General features: G+C 39.1%; 1 protein-coding gene and 1 non-coding gene across 2 annotated transcripts; one reads left to right on the top strand and one right to left on the bottom strand.

Annotated features, from left to right (window-relative positions):
* Window positions 1-1,723: 1,723 nt before the first annotated feature.
* c21h1orf198 (chromosome 21 C1orf198 homolog) lies at window positions 1,724-13,015 on the bottom strand. The gene is made up of 6 exons (XM_034162082.1): window positions 12,664-13,015; window positions 9,187-9,237; window positions 8,894-9,019; window positions 7,937-8,104; window positions 6,414-6,752; window positions 1,724-1,781 (listed from the first exon to the last, which is right to left on the bottom strand). The coding sequence occupies exons 1-6, from the start codon at window positions 12,967-12,969 to the stop codon at window positions 1,725-1,727; spliced, it is 1,047 nt and encodes a 348-aa protein (XP_034017973.1). The 5' UTR covers window positions 12,970-13,015; the 3' UTR covers window position 1,724.
* A 350-nt stretch (window positions 13,016-13,365) lies between these two features.
* On the top strand, window positions 13,366-13,472 carry LOC117503676. Its single transcript, XR_004558627.1, has one exon. It is a non-coding gene; the product is annotated as a U6 spliceosomal RNA (small nuclear RNA).
* Window positions 13,473-20,659: the final 7,187 nt, after the last annotated feature.

The raw sequence follows: 20,659 nt of genomic DNA, 5'->3' as shown, positions 1-20,659 counted from the left end.
TGATTTTTTTTTTTTTTTTATGCATTTTTATGGTCAAAGCACTTTACAGTGATGCCTCATTCACCCACACACCAATGGCAGGGTGCTGCCATGTAAAGGCATGTGAGCTACACACAGGAAGCAACTTTGGGATTAATGCCCTTGTCCAAGAGTGATTTTCTGGTCTGGCAGGGATTTCAGAGGATCCTCTGGTCACAAGCCCACTTGATCATTAACCCACCTGACCATCACTTAAGTAAACTATTATTGCAACAGTTAGTATTGTAATTAATGCCTCTTCCCATTACTATAGAATTCTAAGGACTCCGAATCAGATAATCACAACAATGGGTAAAATTCAACAAATGTAAAAGTTACTCTAATAATGCTCCAGATTGCTATGCAATTTCACCTACTGCAGTAATTACTACAATGTACAAAACAGTTAACCTGACCACTCCTCCTATCAATATTTGTATTGCAACTAATCTCACTTACTATATATATATATACACATACATACATACCTGTCTACACATTCCTAGATAATATCCACTTTCCTAATTGTTAGAAAAATGGATGAAACCATTACAATATTAGCTGAATTTCATGTGCAGTTTTTCAAACCATTGTAATAATTATTAAGTGACAGTAATCAGACTCAGAATCTGTAGACAGTTTTTTTTGTGTGTGTGTTCATGGACAGCGGCAGTCATAACATTGCTAGCTGCGGTTGTCGTGCATTTGCACCGGTTACTGTAATTTTTACAATAAAATCTGTTATTACATAAACGGTTGCAACAACGCATAAATAAAAGCACAACAAATCCCAAAACTCTTCACGAGAGTCTGAGGTTGTTCGTGTTTTGCACAGATGGAAAACTGGTTCTGCTAACACGAAGTGATCCTCAAGAGCTCAAAGTGTTTAGGAGTTAAAGCAGCACTGGATGTCGGTGCTTTTTACTACGCCACAGACTGATCGGCGATTTTGACAAATGCGTTTAAACATCCAAACTTGCAAGCTGAGAAAATGTGGCTGCAGAACATTTTACAGCGTCAACGACGATCCCATTTCTTGTTTCCGCGCACAGCAAGTGGAAAATCACACGAGCAATTACACTCGTTCCTCATATGTAAAACTTTTATTTGGTAGAACAGTTTTAAAAGGACCCACAAAAATTTAATTTAGTGTTCACTTTTGTATGCGATTCATTTATTTACTTTTTAAAATGACAGATTACTGCAGCTATACGCTACTTTAACAGTACTGTACCGTCATAAAAACAAACCAGCTCCACAACAGGTAACAGGTTTGGCACAAACAACTGCTCATTAAAGGAAACGCCAAAGAATGACAAAGCAAGAACGTGTCAACTTCAAATGTAGTCGTGTAGATCAGCAGCACAGCTACTCTAACACAGCAACGTTTGGGCCAAAAGAACCACAATGCAAACGCACAGTGACTGATAGCACACAGACGCGGCTAACAGATTACCGATACAGACTATGTGACTCTATGCGAAGTTTCAGCTCTAAACAGCAAATTCAGGAGGAAAAACACCCGTACAAGAGCTGACACGAGGTCGAAGCAAGTCACTAACTAAAGGGACAGAAAGTGGTTTAATTTAAGCTCTGGCATTTCTTAAATACAGCTGTGGAAGTGTGTGGTCGCGGCAGTGCGGTCCTCCTTCAGAGTGATGATGTCAGTGACTCATTCAGAGTTCAGTCTGGACGCGGCGGCTGGTTTACCAGTTGTCCAGGAAATCGAACCCAGTCTTCAGGATGTTGCTGCTCGTGTTGAACTGATGAAAGTAAAGAGGACACAGAGACAAAGAAAGACAACAGGTGTCAAAAATGAGGGAGTAAAGGAAAAAAAAAAAACTGATTTTTTTTTATGATTATTTCTGTAAATCAGCCAAATCATAAGCGCTTCACCATCTAACTTTTTATAGAAAAGTTTGTGAACACATCCCAGCATTTAAAGTAAAACAAGGTGGAGACAGCAAACAATCAGAATCAACAGAAATCTTTTAAAATACAAAAGATTAAATACGAGATGTCTTTTGCCTGGTCAAAAAAGGATGAGCAGAAATTTAAGAAATTGTTTCATTTTCTCTTCATACAGTATTTAGAATAGGCAAATTCACTGGCAAACATAAAAAAAAACCTGCTTTCTCTTATTCATGTAAGTTAGTGCAGCGGATAAGAGAATATTTAGGGGGGAATCCTGCAAATGGTGATAAAAGCATCAAATTCAGCAGAAATACTCCTCAGACAATCCTCTTTTGAAAAAGAAAAAAAAAACAAAAAAACAATTGACCACTTGAATTTTCAATCGTCATCAGGTAGGGGTCAATTGAAGAATTATAGAGGTCAAAATTAAAAGATGCTCCAATCATACTGAAAAATATTCCACATTATTTGCCTGATCATAAAGATTCCAAAAAGGTATAGTTTGGACTACCTGTGACTGAATTCTATGGAGTTGCGCAATAAAAACAGCAAGAATGGTGATAAAGGTCAGTTTAATTTTGGACAGGGGTCAAAAGTTAAAGTTGCTCCAATTTTGGTAAAAAGTGATGCAAATTACTAGTTGAGTTAACATGGTTTTAAAAAGGAATAGTTTGGACCAAGTATCATCCTTACTTATCACGTTACGGGGTAACATATGTCACATGTCCCCCGTGTCCATGTCGGTCTAGTGGTTAAGGTGTTGGGCTTGAGTCCAGAAGATCACGGGTTCAAATCCCCACCTGACTGGAAAAATCACTAAGGGCCCTTGGGCAAGGCCTTTAATCCCCTATTGCTCCCGGTGTGTAGTGAGCGCCTTGTATGGCAGCACCCTGACATCAGGGTGAATGTGAGGCATAATTGTAAAGCGTTTTGAGCGTCTGATTCAGATGGAAAAGCGCTATATAAATACAGTCCATTTACATGTCATAGAAGCCAACAGACGTAGACCTTGTTTGACCTTTACTATGGAGACCAAACATTCAACACTATTCCATTTATTAATCCTATTAGCTCAACCAATACACACTTTGAGCCCATTCACAGCTGTGTGTTTGGGACAATATAGATGAAGTGCCTTGTCCAAGCACACATACATGTGATTGGGAAATGACCCCATGTGTACATATTGGTAGCCTGAACACTTTCATTTGATTTTAATCATGAATTAAATACATTAGTGCATTAAAGCCCAAGAGGTGCCAAATGTCTCATGCCAGAGTACATTTACAGGTAAACATGGTTTCACTTGGGCCAATCAAGTTCTTCATGTGACCATCCTCCAATCTGCAGGTTGTATGTGGGTAAAGAAACCCACATTGTCCATAAGCAGCTTCGCTGGGCAGGTCACGTCTGTCGATGGACTGGGGATCCCTCACCCTGAAAACTGCTCTTTGGTGGGCTCACCATCAGTCGACCTTCAAGACTTACAGCATCCCTCCCTCTAACCTGGAACAACTCACCTTTACCTGGGATGAGTGGTGCTCAATGGGGAGGGTATTCGGTGTTCAATCTGTGGGAAATTCTGCATTTCCAACTTTGGATTCCGAAGCCATCAAAGGAGACCCCCCCCCCCCCCCCCGCCTTAGCTTCCTGAATTCCCCAAGTCACACCATGAATGTTGTGGTTGACATTCCTCATATTTGTCAGTGAAATCCTGACAGTCTACAGAAGTGTTACACTCTGAGGTATTAATACATTTCAGCACTACGGGCCAACAAATCCACACATTTGGTGGCAAAAAATATAAACCTATGCAAAAACAAGCCAAAGTAATTTTACCCAATTCAATTCTTTCCTTAACATCACATGTCAAAATATGACATTCACACGATGCAACTATGTAATAATTTGTGTAACCCACATTTTAATTCAAGTTATCTGTATTTTTGGGTGATGTACCTCCAAAGTGTGCTTGTACTCTAAGTGTTGTCTAGTTTTCCCATGAATTCTGATGTGATGTGTCCTGAAGGCACGGCTTTTGATGAAAAACGACAGATTCCCCAGATAGTCGAGGAAATTGCCGGCACCCCACAGAACAACTCCTCCTTAGAGAGGTCATATTCCAGCCACTTTAAACAGCTGTATCTTTTCACTCCTACAGCTGTCTTTTGTGTTTCTAGTTCAAGTTGTGTAATCATGTTAGCAGTTTTAGCAGGCTCAATACTTTACTAGACCCAACATCCTGGCAGCTACTAGCTAGCTGGCAATGAGTGCAGTTAGTACTCACACAAAACTGCTTGCTAACAGTAACATTTAACAGTTTGCCATTTTTGTAATGACTGGTTGTTTCTTCAACTCCACATATTGACATTTGTATAACTATTAAGTAATGCTGCACTTGTGAAGGCGGGTGCTGCGGCGGCCACACGTAGCAGCCTACACAATATTTGATAGCCAAGGCTAATGTTGAAATTCTGACATAAGTTGGCTTTTTCAGGTACCCGACTCCATATGATGCTCTGAACCATTAGAGGATTTGAGGTAGTGTTCGATCCACATACTGACATAAGTACTTCAGTCAGTCTGTTTCCCCAGAAGGTCTGAATTCAACTCTTTTACAGAAGAAAGCTTTAAACAATTACATGGTTTTGTTGAAATTTGAAAATTCAAATACTGTTCATTGTCCACCATCAGTTGCTTCTGAATAACTCTAAGCTTCCAGACTGAAACTGACACAACGTATTGAAACATTGGGAGAACACAGGAGAAGTCAGTCAACATCTATTTCTAGCCCTGAGCCAGTCATCAATTTTGACCTAATCAGTACCACATAAGGCTACAGCTACCACCCTGGGATGGTTATCATGTATTTTTGTGTAGGTCATGGTACACTGAGGCTGGATTCTAAGTGTCGTTTCATCACCTGAAGTGGTACAAAAAAAAAAAAAAAAAAAAAAAAAAAAAAAAAAAACCTGCTTGGCCCGTAGACTAAAACCATTTGTTCGTGAAAGCAGAAATATTCTTTGGCCGCTAATGAACAGTCACTCCAGCATGATGTTTCCAAATTATCAAGCCTGTCACACTCAAGAAATACTTGTTAAAATATTCCAGCTCACAGACTCTGCCAGAGACAGAAACTGGTGGTCACCAATTTTATACATATAAACACAGAATCATAAAAAGTCGATTTTAAGCAACCATTAGTTTCCCATTTTCAGATAATACTGCGCAAAACATTAAAATGCTGTTGTACATTGTTTAAATGAAGTAAACAAGAGCAAGTGCTTTACCAGCGCAACTTAAACCACAATCCATGAAGACTGTTAAGTCCTCACACTTGGGATGTGAATCTTACAACAACTCATGATTCAATTTGATTCCGATTCTTGGGGTGACAATTCGATTCAGATTTAAAGAGCTCTGAGAAAGTTATATTCCTTAAAATGTTTAAGAAAATGCAACTTTACAAGGTTAATCAAGTGATTCTAGATGTAAATTTACTTATCTGCTTTGCTCGTTTGGAGTTGGCTGGCAGTTTAGCGAGCACTGGTCAGTAGTCGGCAGAGACCGCTGCTCCGCTTCTTTTAGCTCCGGGTGATGGCGTAGCATGTGGGCTTGCGGATTTGAAATGTTTCTGAAGTACTTGACTTTCATTTTGCAGATTTTGCACACTGCATAAGTCATGTCAAGCTCCTTACGCAGCAAATAAAATCCAAAATGCGCTCTTCAGCAAAGACGGTGCTGGCTGAATTAGCTCTTTGTCTGCTATGCTAAGCTGCAGCTCACAAATGTTTGAACCCTCTCTTCGCGGGGACGCTGTAGTATGGAAGCCGTTGCCTGACAAACAGTACACGCGAGTAAGCAAGAAAATGGTAAAAAAAAAAAAAAAAAAAAAAAAAAAGCTTTTTAAAAATCGATTCTTGGACATTTTGGATTGATTCAGAATCGTAATAGATAAGAATCGGGATTCGGACGTGAATCGATTTTTTCCGAAACCCCTACCTCACACACACACGGTTTCAGAGACTCTCTTCCTGGTGGCCACAAGTAGAAAAATGTTCTCAATGTCAAACACGCAAAGTTTTAATGAGGTAACTTTATGTACCAAGTATCACATTGATACCTTGTCAAGATCTTGCTTACCCAAGGTTTTAAAGACATGCCCCGTCCCCCCTTGTGGCCACATTTGGAATCAAACTGTGCCAAACATTGAGCTTGTCTGCAACCATGTTGACCAAAATTCCCCGACATACACAGTATTTGTAAAGATATCACACAGTAACCTTTACCAACACAGGATAATACAGCTCATGTCTGTGTCCTTGGACAAGATACTTAAACTAGGTTGTCTCATCCTCCTAAGCTGTAAATTGGTACTCGCCTTGACTGGGGAGGTTACTGTGTCAGACTACCAGAGGAGCTCACCGTCATGCAATTTCTGCATATGTTGATCTAAATTACGCGTCTCTGACACAACTTACTTGGGAGAAGGTGGAGCTGGCATCAAAGGTGGGTGAATCCTCTTTGACTTTCTCTTTGTCCAGGGTAGTAGGCAGGTTGGAGGATTTGGACATGAGGCTGGAGGAGAACATTTCATCCAGAGTGTTGCTAACAGATGGCAGGGTGCTCTGCGCTCGCTCCCAGCCCGCCTCATTGGAGGGCCCGGTAATGGGCGGGGCTGGACTGGGCGAAATGGAGATGGATGCCGGCGTGGCTGCGACAGCTTCAGGTGCAGGTGGCTGGGGGGCAGGAGGTTTGGGCGCACGCTGCTTTGTGGACCTCCCAGGAGGTGGAGGATGAGAGTCGGCAACTTCATGCTCCTTGGAGAACACAGCAGACACATATCTTCAGTGGCCATCCTGTTAACTACTCAGACGCTGCAGAAAACAAATTCTCCTTAAATAAAGAAAAATAAACTGATCTCATGGCACAGAGTCTGGAATTTATTTTTAGAATATACACTTGGTGCAGTACAATATAATCTCATAAGATGCACAGAGAGGAAAATAAGTTTGATCAAACAGGGACATTTACAAAACAGAAGGTTTATGTTCACAATGTCAATCCAGATGTTTGGGCTGCTGTGTCACAAGTTAGTACAGTTCCAGACGATGATGTCATCTGTTCCATGTCTGGAGACATGGCAACAACAGCAGACAAAAACTAGTCATTTGGTCACAGACCGGTTATGTGCATAAGTCATTAAGCATCGATATTTAGCTTCTGTGGCTGCGACTGGAGAAAAAGGATAGTTCAGCTTTTGTCAGTGGCACAGAGGGAAAATTATTTTCTTAAAAAAAAAAAGTGAAATTTCAGTTACAGTTTACCAGAAGGTACAAATGCCACTCCACAGTGTTTCAGCAGGGTGGCCACTTTTACAGCCTGAGTGATTTGGATCAGGAAGGTGATTTTGTGAGAGGAAATCTGACTTGTTTGAAAACTTCATTTTATTGTTACTTTCCGTTTCCAATATTGGGATTACATACCCACCATATTGGATGTTGGTCGTGCAGGGAATTGTGGGAAATGTGTGCCTGCTGCAGACGCACAGACACGCTCAGAAAGTCAACAAGACTCAGAGTGCCGGTGTCGCAGACTGAATGCCCTCCCCCCTAAAACTGGTCCGCCCTTCCTCCGCTGCGTATGCGTCATTTTGGACCACAGCAGCACGTCTGAGACGAAGTCACTTCACCCAAAGTGATCAAATGGATTAATGGGATTATTAACCATTAGATGACAAAGTAAAACCTCTTAAATCATTCTAATGTCAGTTTTAAGCAGAAACAAGGTGATATTCTGTGATGCTCTGAAATGACGGACACCCAGTGAACGCAACAGCTAGCAGCCTGTGTAGCCGCATCGCTCTTCTATGATAAAAATAATGCTGAATTTATGGAGAAATGATTGTTGTACAAAAGCTTCAGATATCTGTTGCTGAGATAGATGATGACTGAAGTGTAGTTTGAAGCAGAAACGAGATGATAATCATTGAACCGCGAGATACCTGTCGGCGGTAGGAGGGGAGCGATATTTCTCCTTTCTCCAGGGATTTAATCTGGCTAGGTGTCAGGGACTGGAAGTCTGCTTTCTCTCCCTCCAGCTTGGACCTCTCAGCACTGATCTTCCAGAAAGAAGACTCCTCCTCTGGCCTCCAGCCCTCACCACCTGCCACCTGTAGAATAACAAAAAAAAATTCTCACAATGTCCCTCTGAAAATCACAAAATCTTGGCCAATCAAATGGCAGTGCACTTCATTCTTTTGAAATTTCTTAATTTAACAAGGGGCAGACGTGCCAACATCGAAAAAATTCTTTGGTTGGTGATTGAGGGGTTGTTGATGTGTCTTTTATAACATTACTTCAAAACTTGTTCCAATAAATTACGGGGTGCCACAGGGTTCTGTACTGGGCCTTTTGCTGCTCTCTCTTCATACAGCACCTCTCAGACAGATATTGAGATGTTCTGGAATTTCTTTTCACGGGCATGCTGATGACACACAACTTCATACGTAGATCAGAGTTAATCTTGCTCAAATGAAGGAGCTTTGGGGAATCGGTTGGCATCTGTCCCACAAGACACACATCAGTTTGACCAGTTGTCAGACTGGATACATTCAACATCATAATAAAGTTCTTCAGGAACAGCCAGAGCATTTGTTCAACACAAAGCCTCCTGCTGCCAACTTGAAAGCTTTTGTATAATTTTTGTGTCTGTAACAGCGCACTGGGAGTGTCAAATGTGTAGTGGTTACATAAAATGTGCATCAATTGGCAGGTCTGCAAGGTGTTAGAAGTAGAGATGTAGTTTGTAAAATGCAACTTAAAAAAAAAACAAACAAACAAGAAAAAACATGAGCGAGTTACAAGTTAGGCATGTCTGTTCCATCTGAAACACAGACATGAAAACCACCACAGTAAAGTCACAACAAAATTAGTATGTCTAACAAAAAGTATAATCATACCTTGGATCCTGACGCAGTCTTACTAAGCTGGCTGGAATGCAGTCCCTTTACAGCCTTTGAGTCTGCCTGTGAGGTGGGGATCCCCTGGTCCGAAGAGCCCGATGTCAAGCTGAACTCTAACTGGCTCTACAGGGTGGAAGCAAAGTCAATTCCAGGAAAAAAACCATGACAGACAGTACAACTCCGGACATTTTTACAAAATGACACCATGCTGCTAAATTACAATATTTAAACTGTGCACAATGAGAAATTTCCAGCCAGAGTCTGAAAAATTCATGTGACTCAAGGATTACCTTTGTTTCCCATGAGAAGGGAGCTGAATGCTCATCCTGCCAGGTAATATCCTAAATGGAGACACGCGTGATAAATGCATAGTTCGAAGCATATGTACAGACGACTGTCCTTCTAGAAGGTAACAAAACAGTTGTACTATTACACCACACACACACACATCCAAAGCATTCTGTTCCAGCAGCAGTACAAGAACATAACAGGACTGCCACATATCCAGTCCTGTTCCCCGCTGACTGTCTGTTAGAAAAGGTTTACTTTTTCATCTGAAATATGAACCTAAACGTGAAAATGTACAGATCTGCATGTGTTGAGAGAGACAGAGACTTCAGTAAGGAGTTGAGCCAGAAGGTGAGGTTCTCAATTTACACTCCTATCCTCACCTATGATCATGAACACTGTGTAATGACCAAAAGAATCAGGTCATGGGTAGAAGTGGTGGAAATGAGATTCCTCATTAGAGTATCTGGGCTTACACTCTTGGACAAGTTGACAATCTCGACTATTCAGGAGAGACTCAAGAGTTGAGCCGCTGCTTCTTCGCATCGAAAGGAGCGGAGTGAGTTGGTTCAGGTATCTGGTAAGGATGCCCCTTGGACGTCTTCCTAGGGAGGTCTTCTAGGCATGTCCAACTGGGAGGATGCCCCAAGGAAGACCCAAGACATGCTGGAGGGATTACGTTCTCCAGTTGTCTTGGGAACGCCTGAGGATCCCCTGGGAAGAGTTACAGGGTTTGGCTAAGGATAGGAAAGCGTGGGATGAGCTGCTTAGTCTGCTACCACCGTGACTTGGACAAGCGGCAAAGAATGAATGAATGAATAAATTGGCCACCATGGTGGCTCCTAGGAAAATGAAATTATTTAATTTCTGATTGACTATTGCAAACACTTTCCAAAAATGTGTAGTTTTACAAGTCTCCACAAAATTTCAATGACATTCTAACAAATTTGACTAATGGGGAAATACAGTCAGATGCATAAGTATTTGGAAAGTGACACCATTTTTAAAAGTTTGCCTTTGTACACCACCACAACACAGGTAAAATTAAAGAATCTAGATGCCAAATGTGTTTGCAGTGTAGACCGATTTAATTCATGGGGTTTAACAAAAATATTGCATTAATCATTTTGGAATTATAGCCTTTTCAACACCATGAGCAGTTCATCCAGTCACTGGCACAGAAGCCTATATTGCTTTCAGAGTTGTCTGGGTGACTTCTATAATGAGCCGCCTTCTTGCACAGTAGCAGTTATTAAGAACTACCTCCACATTTACATACAGTACTGTGCTATTTGCAGGAATGACTGATGTAACACCCCTATTCCACAGAGCACCATGCTATTACAGTACCCCACGATCCAGAAAAAGCGCAAAAACAGGATGAAATGGCTTACTACAGCATGCCTCCTATCACAATGGCGTATAAATTGCAGACCTGGCAACTGGCTGACTTATAAAGCATATACCTGCCAACCTATATGAAAACAAAAGTAAAGCTGCAGTTAGCTGCTTTCTCAGCCAGAACTGCAACAAATGCTGCTTTTGTCTCAAAATTTTACCCCAGTGGAACACAATCAATAACGTTTCAAGCTGTACTCACTATGACTACCCCATTTAAAAATGTGTGAACATGACAGAAGCTTGTTAAGATGACAAACACCCAGACATGACCAAGTAATGCTGGCGATTTAGCGAATCAGGCTGCATTTTTTTTTTTTTTTTTTTTTTTTTAAACAGTTTGAAAATTTCACCCCGATTTCAAAATTGGTGCCGATGATGGCCGTAACTTCTGCATATACCAAGTTTGTTCAAGATTGACAAAAGATGGATCAAGAAGTTACTGTGATGCCTCATAACGCACCAATTTGCTATTCAGGGTGAAACAGGAAGGAAGGGCACTCTGTAGAATAGGTGTATAAATAAAGTCCAAGACATTCATGGACTTTGAAATGTTCATGTCGCCAACCCCTGACTTGTCTATAAAAAAAATAAATAAAAAAAAAGACTGGCTGGAAAAGTTATGATTTGTGCTAACAATAAGTGGTCTTGTCACATATGCTCTTTGAAAATTAAGGTAAGTAAGTCCCTTTGGCTTCCTGAACCAAATCCACATTACATGGGGTGTCTTCAAATTGGGGGGGGAAGAGAAGCACACTTAGCCGCTTACCACCACCCCTGCCCAGTTTCTCTGTGCATTATCCAGCATGAAGGTGCCTGAATTTTGATGACTCCAGTAGCTGGAAGAGGCCCATGGGATGCCTATATTTCACATTAGGGATGGGACCAATCCGATCAGGTTTTACACCGGATGCCCTTTGATGCAACTCCACATTACATGGAGAAATGTGGCAGGGGTGGGATTTGAACCCAGAACCTTCTACACTGAAACCAAGCGCATTAACCACTTGGCCACCACCCCTGCCTACAAAAATAAGGCTATAAAAGTTTATAAAAAAATAAAAGTACTTAATTCTTTCACCAAAACATCAAGTCTAACCTTTCATCTTAGATATACACCTTCTGGCCAATTGTAGCTCAACTTTCAGGTCTCCTTTTTAAGAAAATCCTCAAAATCAACAATAATGATAATAATAATAATATTAAAGCAAACAGAGTTCTGGTATCGGATCAGAAAAGTATTGGTATCAGCAGATATCCAAATTCAGGTATCGGGATTGGATCGGAAGTGAAAATTGTGGATCAGTGCATCCCTATTTCACATGCTGACGTCAAATAGGTGGCGACCCGGTTGTCTGCAGTGGGTGTTTGACATCCAGGACACAAGCGGAGCACCGGTGCATGCTCCCAGACGTGACTTGTGGATGTTGTGCATCCTTACACCCATAATTCTACTATCTGTTGTGGATGTGTTATCAGGATTTGTTTTGTTTTTCTTGTGGCTTTTTTAAAGTGCAATAAAAAAAAACAATACCTGTCGGAGGAAATCGTTCTTTTAATGTTTTTCCAATTGCACTAGGATTAGTCTGTTCTTTTAATTCATTTTTACCATAATTTAGAGCTCAGATTTCCAAAAGCTTCACTAATTTCCCAGACTAGCGCGCCGCCTGCCGACCGCTTGCGTCCTAAAAACGTCCTCCTGCGCACAACGCAAAACGTCATTTCTCAGCTGTCAAATATAAATTGCTTTTCACTTTATTAAAGTAAACAAATGATTCCGAAATCGTTGGATTCAATTATTGCTCGTGCCTCGTTTTTCAGTGATATTCTCTGTATTAGCACACTTGTGTTAGCATGGTGTTAGCTTTGAGGATTCCGTGCGTTTGGTGTCTCTTTACATTAATCCCGCATTTCCACTTTTGCTGTTTTTTTTAAGTCATTCAATACAACAGATACTGGCCAAATGACCACATTTATAACTGACAGACGAGTCAAAGTAGGATGGTTCGTCAGAAAAGCAGTCAGGCTAAAAACAGCTAACAGGCTAAAAACACTGGCCCACAAGGTCATAGTTCAGTTACCTCGTCGCCGAAATGCACGACCTTCTGCCCCGTTTGTAAGAGCAGTTTGGGGTAACAGACCACTTCTTCTCGGTCCACCCGGTGCATCGCGTACCGAGCTCGGATGTGAGGATCCATCATGCAGTTATCGATGGCGCTGTCCTGCTCCTGCGGCGTCATTTTCTCCCAGGTCAAGCCGTGCTTGGTTTTAATTTTCTCCCTCTCCTGCATTATTTTCTTAGCCATTGAATTGATAGAAGAGAAATACTCGAACTTCTTCTCCTCCATACTGTGGCTGTCAGGCCCCGCTACGGTCGCGGCGGCCATTTTCAGCTGCTTTCGGCTGTTTTTATTGTGAAGAAAAAGGAAGTTGTTGGCGGTAGGCGGGGCATCTACGTGTTGGATGAACTCAACAGTGTGGCAATGGCGCAACCTAGTGGTGACGAGAAGATGGTGCGGGTGGGGTGGGTTTGGGAGGAGTCAACCAATCCGGACAGCATGACGTAAACTGCTGCTTTGCATAGAATACCCATGAACGCTTTTGTGAAAGTAGACGCATTTATTTCATCAACATCAGCGAATTATCATAGAATTTACTCAGAAATCCTCTGAACTATTTAATAATTTTTTTTCACCATGAATTCATGTTTTGAAGAGAACCATGAGTGAGGCTGTGCTATGGCGAGTGGCCTTTATATACTGTGATAAAAACATACAGTTACTGTGCCACAACAGTAGCACATATACTAAAATTGGAACGATACAGAGAAGATTAGCATGGTCCCCTGCGCAAGGATGACACGCAAATTTGTGAAGCGTTCCATCTTTAATTTTTTTCATTTTCATCATTAATTATGTCTTATTTCATTATATCTTTTATTTAGTTTCCTTTTTGTCAAACAATTTTACTTTTTTTTTTTTTTTTTTTTTTTTTTTTTACAGATTTCACATTGCATGAAAATGCATCACAGTTCGTGGCAGGCCGTACTGTAGCTCACAACACAACTGCAGCTCACTGTTTTGTTTGCCAACTTTTATTTTCATTAAAACGACAAAAACTACCAACAACCAGTCATATTTTACATGACTCACTCAAAATGATTATTTCTCTACTTTGATTACAAACAGTGTTGTATAAAGTACTGGAAAATCACACTTAAGTAAAAGTACAGATACCCATTAAAAAATGACTTTGGTAGAAGTTCAAGTCACTGATTGAAATGCTACTCAAGTAAAAGTCTTAAAAGTATCTCGTATTTATTGTATTTAAGTATGACAAATAATGTACAACTAAATGTACTCAAGTATTGAAAGTAAAAGTACAAGTAAATGTTAATAATCAAAAACGGACTGATTTTTTTTTTTTAAATAAAAGTTGATCTAGGTTTGTAAATGACTGGTAGTATTAGTCAATATACTGAAAATTGTGCACATCACACAAAAACACTTCAGAAACAAGGTTTCAAAACCTAAATGAGAGTAGGCTACTCACTAGGTGTTCACAGGAAACAGTTATTTATTTCTATATGTATTTATTTATTTTCATTGTTACATGGTTTTATCTTTTCTGTTGTGTTTGTTTCATTAGGTTCTTTGTCTCTTTCTCTAAAATTGTACTGTAACATTATTAGTCTATTATTATTGACTATTATTGTCTATTATGTAGACTATTATTGTTGTTGCTATAATATATGAATAAAAAAAAATACAATTTGACTCTTTTACGACAACGAACGCTGAGCCATTATTTATACAGAAAACAAATCAACACAAACGTGCTGATGCAAACAGCTTAATGCTAACTTTAACATTGAAAACGCCATAGACATGCTAAAGCGTTAGCATCGGTCCTGTTTTTAAGTTATAAAATACATCTATCAACTGTTTCGGAAGACTATAACAGGCCGGTTTAATATAAAAACATTAAATATTACTCACAGACATGCTCTTCGGGGTTTTACCGGGGAAAAATGAGGATAAAGTGAAATATAGCAATCAATCCACGAATCATAAATCGAAGCACTGCTTCGACCTGTGAATCACTGCTTCGATTGGTTCAAGGTTCAAAGCAAAGCTGCACTACAGAAAAGTTGATTACAGACCCACTGCAGGTCTGTAATCAGTGTAGAGAAATGATGATTTTCCTGATAAACAAGTGCACAAGTGCGCAACTGCAAAAAAGCCTATCGGACATGCCTCATGACAAATTGGCCTGACTTTGTTGCAGTAACTAGTAATCAGTGGTGTCTCTGGGTGAAAACACGACTTTTTTTGTGTGTGTGTGTGTGTGTGTTTTTTGTAACGAGTAACGGCATGGTGACTAGAAAATGTCTTGGAGTAGAAGTATGCAATTAAGGTTGGAAATGTAGTGAAGTAAAAGTGAAAGTAAGCTGAATTAAAAAAAACTCAAGTAAAGTACAAAGTCTCCCAAAACATACTTTAATTCGGGAAAATCTTACCTCCACACTTAATTTTTTGCTCGTAAAAACGTATAACGGCGCTTTTCGAAATGAAGTAAATTCTCATTTAATAAGTATAATTTCTATCATTTTGTGTTCAAAAGACATTCTTGGGCACAGAAGCGCTACTCCACCCAGACTTTTTCAGCTAAATAACATCCAAATACCCAATAGAACAATACACAATTAAAGGACAATCAGTTGCATTATGGCTCCGTATAGCAGGACTTTAAAAAAAGGTGATCCGGAACTGCAACCGTCTGTAGTGAAGTATTTTTATTTAGTTGCTATACAACACTGATTACAAACCTTGTAGCGGGTCTGTATAATCAACCATTTCTGCAGTGTGGCTTTGCTTTGAACCTTGAACCAATGAAGCAGTGCTTCAATCTTCAATCTGCTGCTTTGTTGGCTCTTTGATTTATTTCACTTTATCTTCATTTTAACCTGCTAAAACCCTAAAGAGCATTTGTCTGTGAGTAATATTTACCTTTTTATGTTAAACCGACCTGTTACGGTCTTCTGAAACAGTTGCTGGATGTATTTTATAACTTAAAAACGGGACTGATGCTAACGCGTTAGCATGTCTATGGCGTTTTCAATGTTAAAGTTAAAGCGAGCCATTATCAACCTTCCCTCCCCAGAGCGCCAGTGATTCTGAGATATTCTAAAACCGTGAATACATATATTTTTTAAATTTGCTCTTTGCAAACACCTTTTCCATTCTGTTGAATTTTATGTTTATTTTATTTCTTCCTCAGACCTTTATAAGTCTGAGTGTGGCTTACTCAGGTTTATAGACAGGGCGGAGCCTGGTAAAAAACTGCCATTTTTTCCTGTCAAGGTTTTCTCAATGGATTCTGGTACTTCAGATGATACTAATCAAAATAAGATTTTGTGCCATCTTAAAATTTGTCCAGAATCCAAGATGGCTGCCAAAAATCCAGATGGATGCCAAGATACATAAAGTTGGTCTTAAGTGGTAGGAACTTGTCTAAAGATCTGTTTTTTTGTTTTGTTTTGTTTTGTTTTTTGGTATGATTTGGTGAGTTATAACATCATAACCAGGCTTTTCCATTGTGCAAATCCAAGATGGCCACCGGGCGCGGCCCCCTAAACTTCAAAGTGTCATATCTCCTATTCTAGAAGGACTACGGCCACACTTCTGGTGTCTGTCCATAGGTTTTTATGGTTAAGGAATCCATTTCCACCAGTATTTTGCAAATTGGATCATGCAGTCTATCAGAAAATTCAATACGGCTGCCAAAGCCATTGCTTTACTATAGTAAATGGTCTAGGACTTGCTTTAAAGCTGATCAATCAATCAATCAATCAATTTTTTTATATAGCGCCAAATCACAACAAACAGTTGCCCCAAGGCGCTTTATATTGTAAGGCAAGGCCATACAATAATTATGTAAAACCCCAACGGTCAAAACGACCCCCTGTGAGCAAGCACTTGGCTACAGTGGGAAGGAAAAACTCCCTTTTAACAGGAAGAAACCTCCAGCAGAACCAGGCTCAGGGAGGGGCAGTCTTCTGCTGGGACTGGTTGGGGCTGAGGGAGAGAACCAGGAAAAAGACATGCTGTGGAGGGGAGCAGAGATCGATCACTAATGATTAAATGCAGAGTGGTGCATACAGAGCAAAAAGAGAAAGAAACAGTGCATCATGGGAACCCCCCAGCAGTCTACGTCTATAGCAGCATAACTAAGGGATGGTTCAGGGTCACCTGATCCAGCCCTAACTATAAGCTTTAGCAAAAAGGAAAGTTTTAAGCAATGAATGATGTAGCAATAATTTGTGATCAAGGGGCATAGTTTGGTGAATTCATATTTTCAATTCAATTTAAGGGTTCTCGTCCCGTTTCTGAGTACTAGATTGGCGGGAAAGCTTGTTATCTCTGATTTGCAAAATCGACACTCCTGGTATGTTAGTTTTTAGTTTACCTAAAATCATCGAAATATCATTTATGAATCTATTATCCAGTTCACAAAATTTTATGGCTAATTTACTGGTATATAATAACCTGTAAAAACTAAAGTTTTTTTTTATAAACAAAACGTATTTTGACCATGCATTTCATGATTTTGTCTGAAGTGGCCAATTTGCAATTGTGTGTCTTTGATCATGGGGTTGCTCTCTCCATTATTTTGATGGGATAAATAACTAAGATTTCTTTGCAGATTGTGTGATGCTGTGATTTTATTAGAGAATGTTAGCGTGGACAAGAAATAGACTTTTGTGGAAGCTACGGCAATGACAGCTAAACCCTTCTTGAGCCATGGAAACAGTGAGGGAGAACTGTGCATTCTTTGCAACAGTTACATTAAAGCGAATGATAATTTTTCTAAGGTGGCTAAAGATGGACTGAAACTGTACCGTGAGTTAGCAGACAGGTTGTCAAAATTAAAAACAAAATTGAAACTGTCAAGAAGCATTTAAGTACTGAGTAAGGCAAAACACATTCTGGACCACAAATCACTCCAAGTTCTCTTCCGTTTACTTAGTTTACAATATTTAAATAACTGCACAGCCAGGGGTGATTATCAAATGGTGAGTGCTCTTGGTTTCAGTGTGGATGGTTCTTGGTTCAAACCCCACATGCAAATGAAGTGACAATAATAGTTTTGGTAATTTCCATTCAAGTTTTTACAGATACAATTTTTTTTAATTATCTTTTATAACTCCATTCCAGGATAGATGATTTCAGCATTCCGATCATAGTGCAGGTAGTTTGCTAGTGTGTTTGTTTATTTAATATATAAATAAATAAATAAAAATCTGAAAACAGTCACTACTTGTAAAAAACAAACCAAAAACTTTATTTTAGGTGTTTCAATTACAATTTTTAATAATTTATTTTTTTTCTGTCTTCAATAAAATTACATTTGTTTTTATTTTTTTTCCAAGGTTTGTAAAATGCAATTTAAGTAAAATGATAGTTAAAAATGAATTTCATTATATGCTTGCAAATGTTTATGTCCATATTAACAATCTTTCTTTCTTTTTTGAATTTGACTTTTGCTGATCCTTTAGTGCCGTAGCTGCACTGAAGGTTGGGATATGGTTTGCTTGAGGTTTTTGTTTGTAGCTGCATCCAAAGGGCAGTTCACTCTAAAGGTATATGTGCAACTCTATGTCCAGATGAGACTCATAACCAAGGCAGAGGTTGTTACATAACAGTAGGTGTTACATTTGCTGAAACTGAAAACAAACAAATAAATGTATTTATTAATTAAAAGGTAGAAATGGGCGTGGCACATTGTAGAACATTCAGTACACTGAAAAGAATATGGGACGTTTGATTGGTTGAATGTTGACTGCAATGTGTATTTCAGGTCAAAATGCATTTTCCTTTAATACAGCGCCACCTGCAGGTGAGTAAATGTGATTTGTTGTATATGAGTAACATCAACAGATCCATAAACTTTTCAGCTTGATACGTTGTACAGTGTGAGCCACGCCCCCTTTAACATTATAACTCATATTTAAAAAGAAATTTAAAAAAAATATAGTAAAGTTGGACTTAAATTAAACAGAAAATTTAAACTTAATTTCTGCACAAAAGGGAACATTTCTTTCAACTTTGGTGGTATTTGATGGAATATATGGAAATATATTAATTTTAATATGATTAACTATATGATATGAAGTTTCAGCTCTGAAGGACAAACAGTTGAGTTTTGGTGAAATTTTGAAAAGAGAGAGAGATATTCTCAAGGTCAGTTTCCATAATGAGGCACGCCCACTTAGTTGTAGGGTTCAACTCGGCCCTGGTTCCCAATCATACCAGGTGAATTTCGTGTAGTTTTGTGACTGTTTTTTTTTTTGTTTTGTTTTTTTTGCATTTGTGGCGCCCCCTGGTGACTCACCTTTACAAAATGTGGCATTTGTCCGGAGGTAGGATACTGAACTTAGTGCAGACACTCGATCGGGTTCTCCTAGTAGTTTGGTCAAACATCACTTTGGATGTTTTAAAATTAATTTTATAATAATAATAATAATAATAATAATAATAATAATAATAAGCTTGTATTTCCTTTTAATAGCAAAAACACGTGTTAATATTTAAAATTAATTATCTCATATGTAAATCAGCCTTTTTATTGCAAAATTATAATAATGCCATACTTATAGTACATTTGATAGTATATCTTTGTTTTGAAGTGAAAACACAATTTTTATTTTTATTTCATTCTTTTATTCCTGTATTCCTTTGTTTTATATCACACTTGCTTTGCCAATGTAAACGTGTGTTTCTTGTAGCAATAAAGTCCCTTTGAATTGAACTGAATTGAATTAAAATCATACTGCTGCTGGCTTCGGTTGGGGACAGAAAATGGATAGATGGATGGATGGATGGATGGATGGATGGATGGATGGATGGATGGATGGATGGATGGATGGATGGATGGATGGATGGATGGATGGATGGACGAGAATCACACTGCTTTGTGATCATTTTGTTTGTTTTTTAGGTGGAGCTGTCCGTGGTGCTGACCTGTTTCAGCCCCGGACAGAGGTCCTGATTTACAGAGATCTCAGTATTTATTTTCAAAGAGTAAATGTGCAGTTGACTGTGGTAGAAGGTCGTATGTAAATGAGAATTTTGCACGTGTTAATGAACACAAACCTATTTTAATTGAGCACATAAGTAAACCTGTAATTGCAAACAAAGGTTTCTGTACCAAATATTAAGGTCTGTTTTTCTATTGTATCAAACACTTATTTTATGCAGTAAAATTGAAATTAATTGTTTAAAAATGATACAATGAGATTCTGTCTCTCACAGTTGAAGTGTATAAAAATTACAGACTTCTCCATTCTTTGTAGGTGGGAAAACTTGTGAAATCGACAGTGGATCAAATACTTATTTGCCTCACTGCATCTGGCTGGGCTGCATCTCCCTCAAATACTTCTCTACTACTCACACAAAACCACAACTCTTCTCTTATTCTTCTCTTCTCTGGCATTAGCTTTCTTTAAGCCCACAATCAATCAGTGAACTTGAACTCATTCTTTGATCTTTGCTGGTCTTTGATGGATAAGTTGTTGAGATGTGAATTTCATGCTTTTTCTATGCAGCGTTTTGTTAATTTTTCTGTGTCACTGGACCATGTTTCATGTTTACTGGACTTACTTTTTGAAGATATGCCAGACTTCCTTTTTTGACAACCTGCAGTGGATTTTCTTCTGTAACTTTGGCAGCTTTGAGTGATCATCTTTAAAACATAAGGCCTCGACTGCCCATCAAATATATGTGCAACTCAAAGTGCAGCGGATGAAACAGTAGGTGTTACATTTGTTGCAATTTAAAATAAGTAAATAAATAAAGTTATTTATTAAAACATTTTCCCTGAAATCCAAAAACAAAACTTTTTAAGAAAAAAGGGAATCAGTTTATTTTGAGGAGCTGGTGGTTATCAAACTGATACAAGAATGGGGGGGGGGGGGGTGTCAAAAATCTGTGTCCGATCCCTGCATCCTCTTCCTCTTTGTGACATCGACAGACTTGTAAATCCAGGTGGTTGACGCATTTTATGTGACAGGAGTCA

This window comes from Thalassophryne amazonica, chromosome 21, assembly GCF_902500255.1.
Source record: "Thalassophryne amazonica chromosome 21, fThaAma1.1, whole genome shotgun sequence".
Lineage (NCBI taxonomy): Eukaryota > Metazoa > Chordata > Actinopteri > Batrachoidiformes > Batrachoididae > Thalassophryne > Thalassophryne amazonica.
This window is presented reverse-complemented; position numbering and strand designations above follow the sequence as displayed.

Excerpts from the sequence above, each read along its gene's own strand:
- c21h1orf198 (XM_034162082.1), bottom strand. The coding sequence starts at position 12,969 with ATGGCCGCCGCGACCGTAGCGGGGCCTGACAGCCACAGTATGGAGGAG. Across the intron at positions 9,238-12,663 it reads TCGTGCATTTCGGCGACGAG|GATATTACCTGGCAGGATGA; the intron begins GTAACTGAACTA and ends GTCTCCATTTAG. Across the intron at positions 1,782-6,413 it reads CCAGCTCCACCTTCTCCCAA|TTCAACACGAGCAGCAACAT; the intron begins GTAAGTTGTGTC and ends TACTTTCATCAG.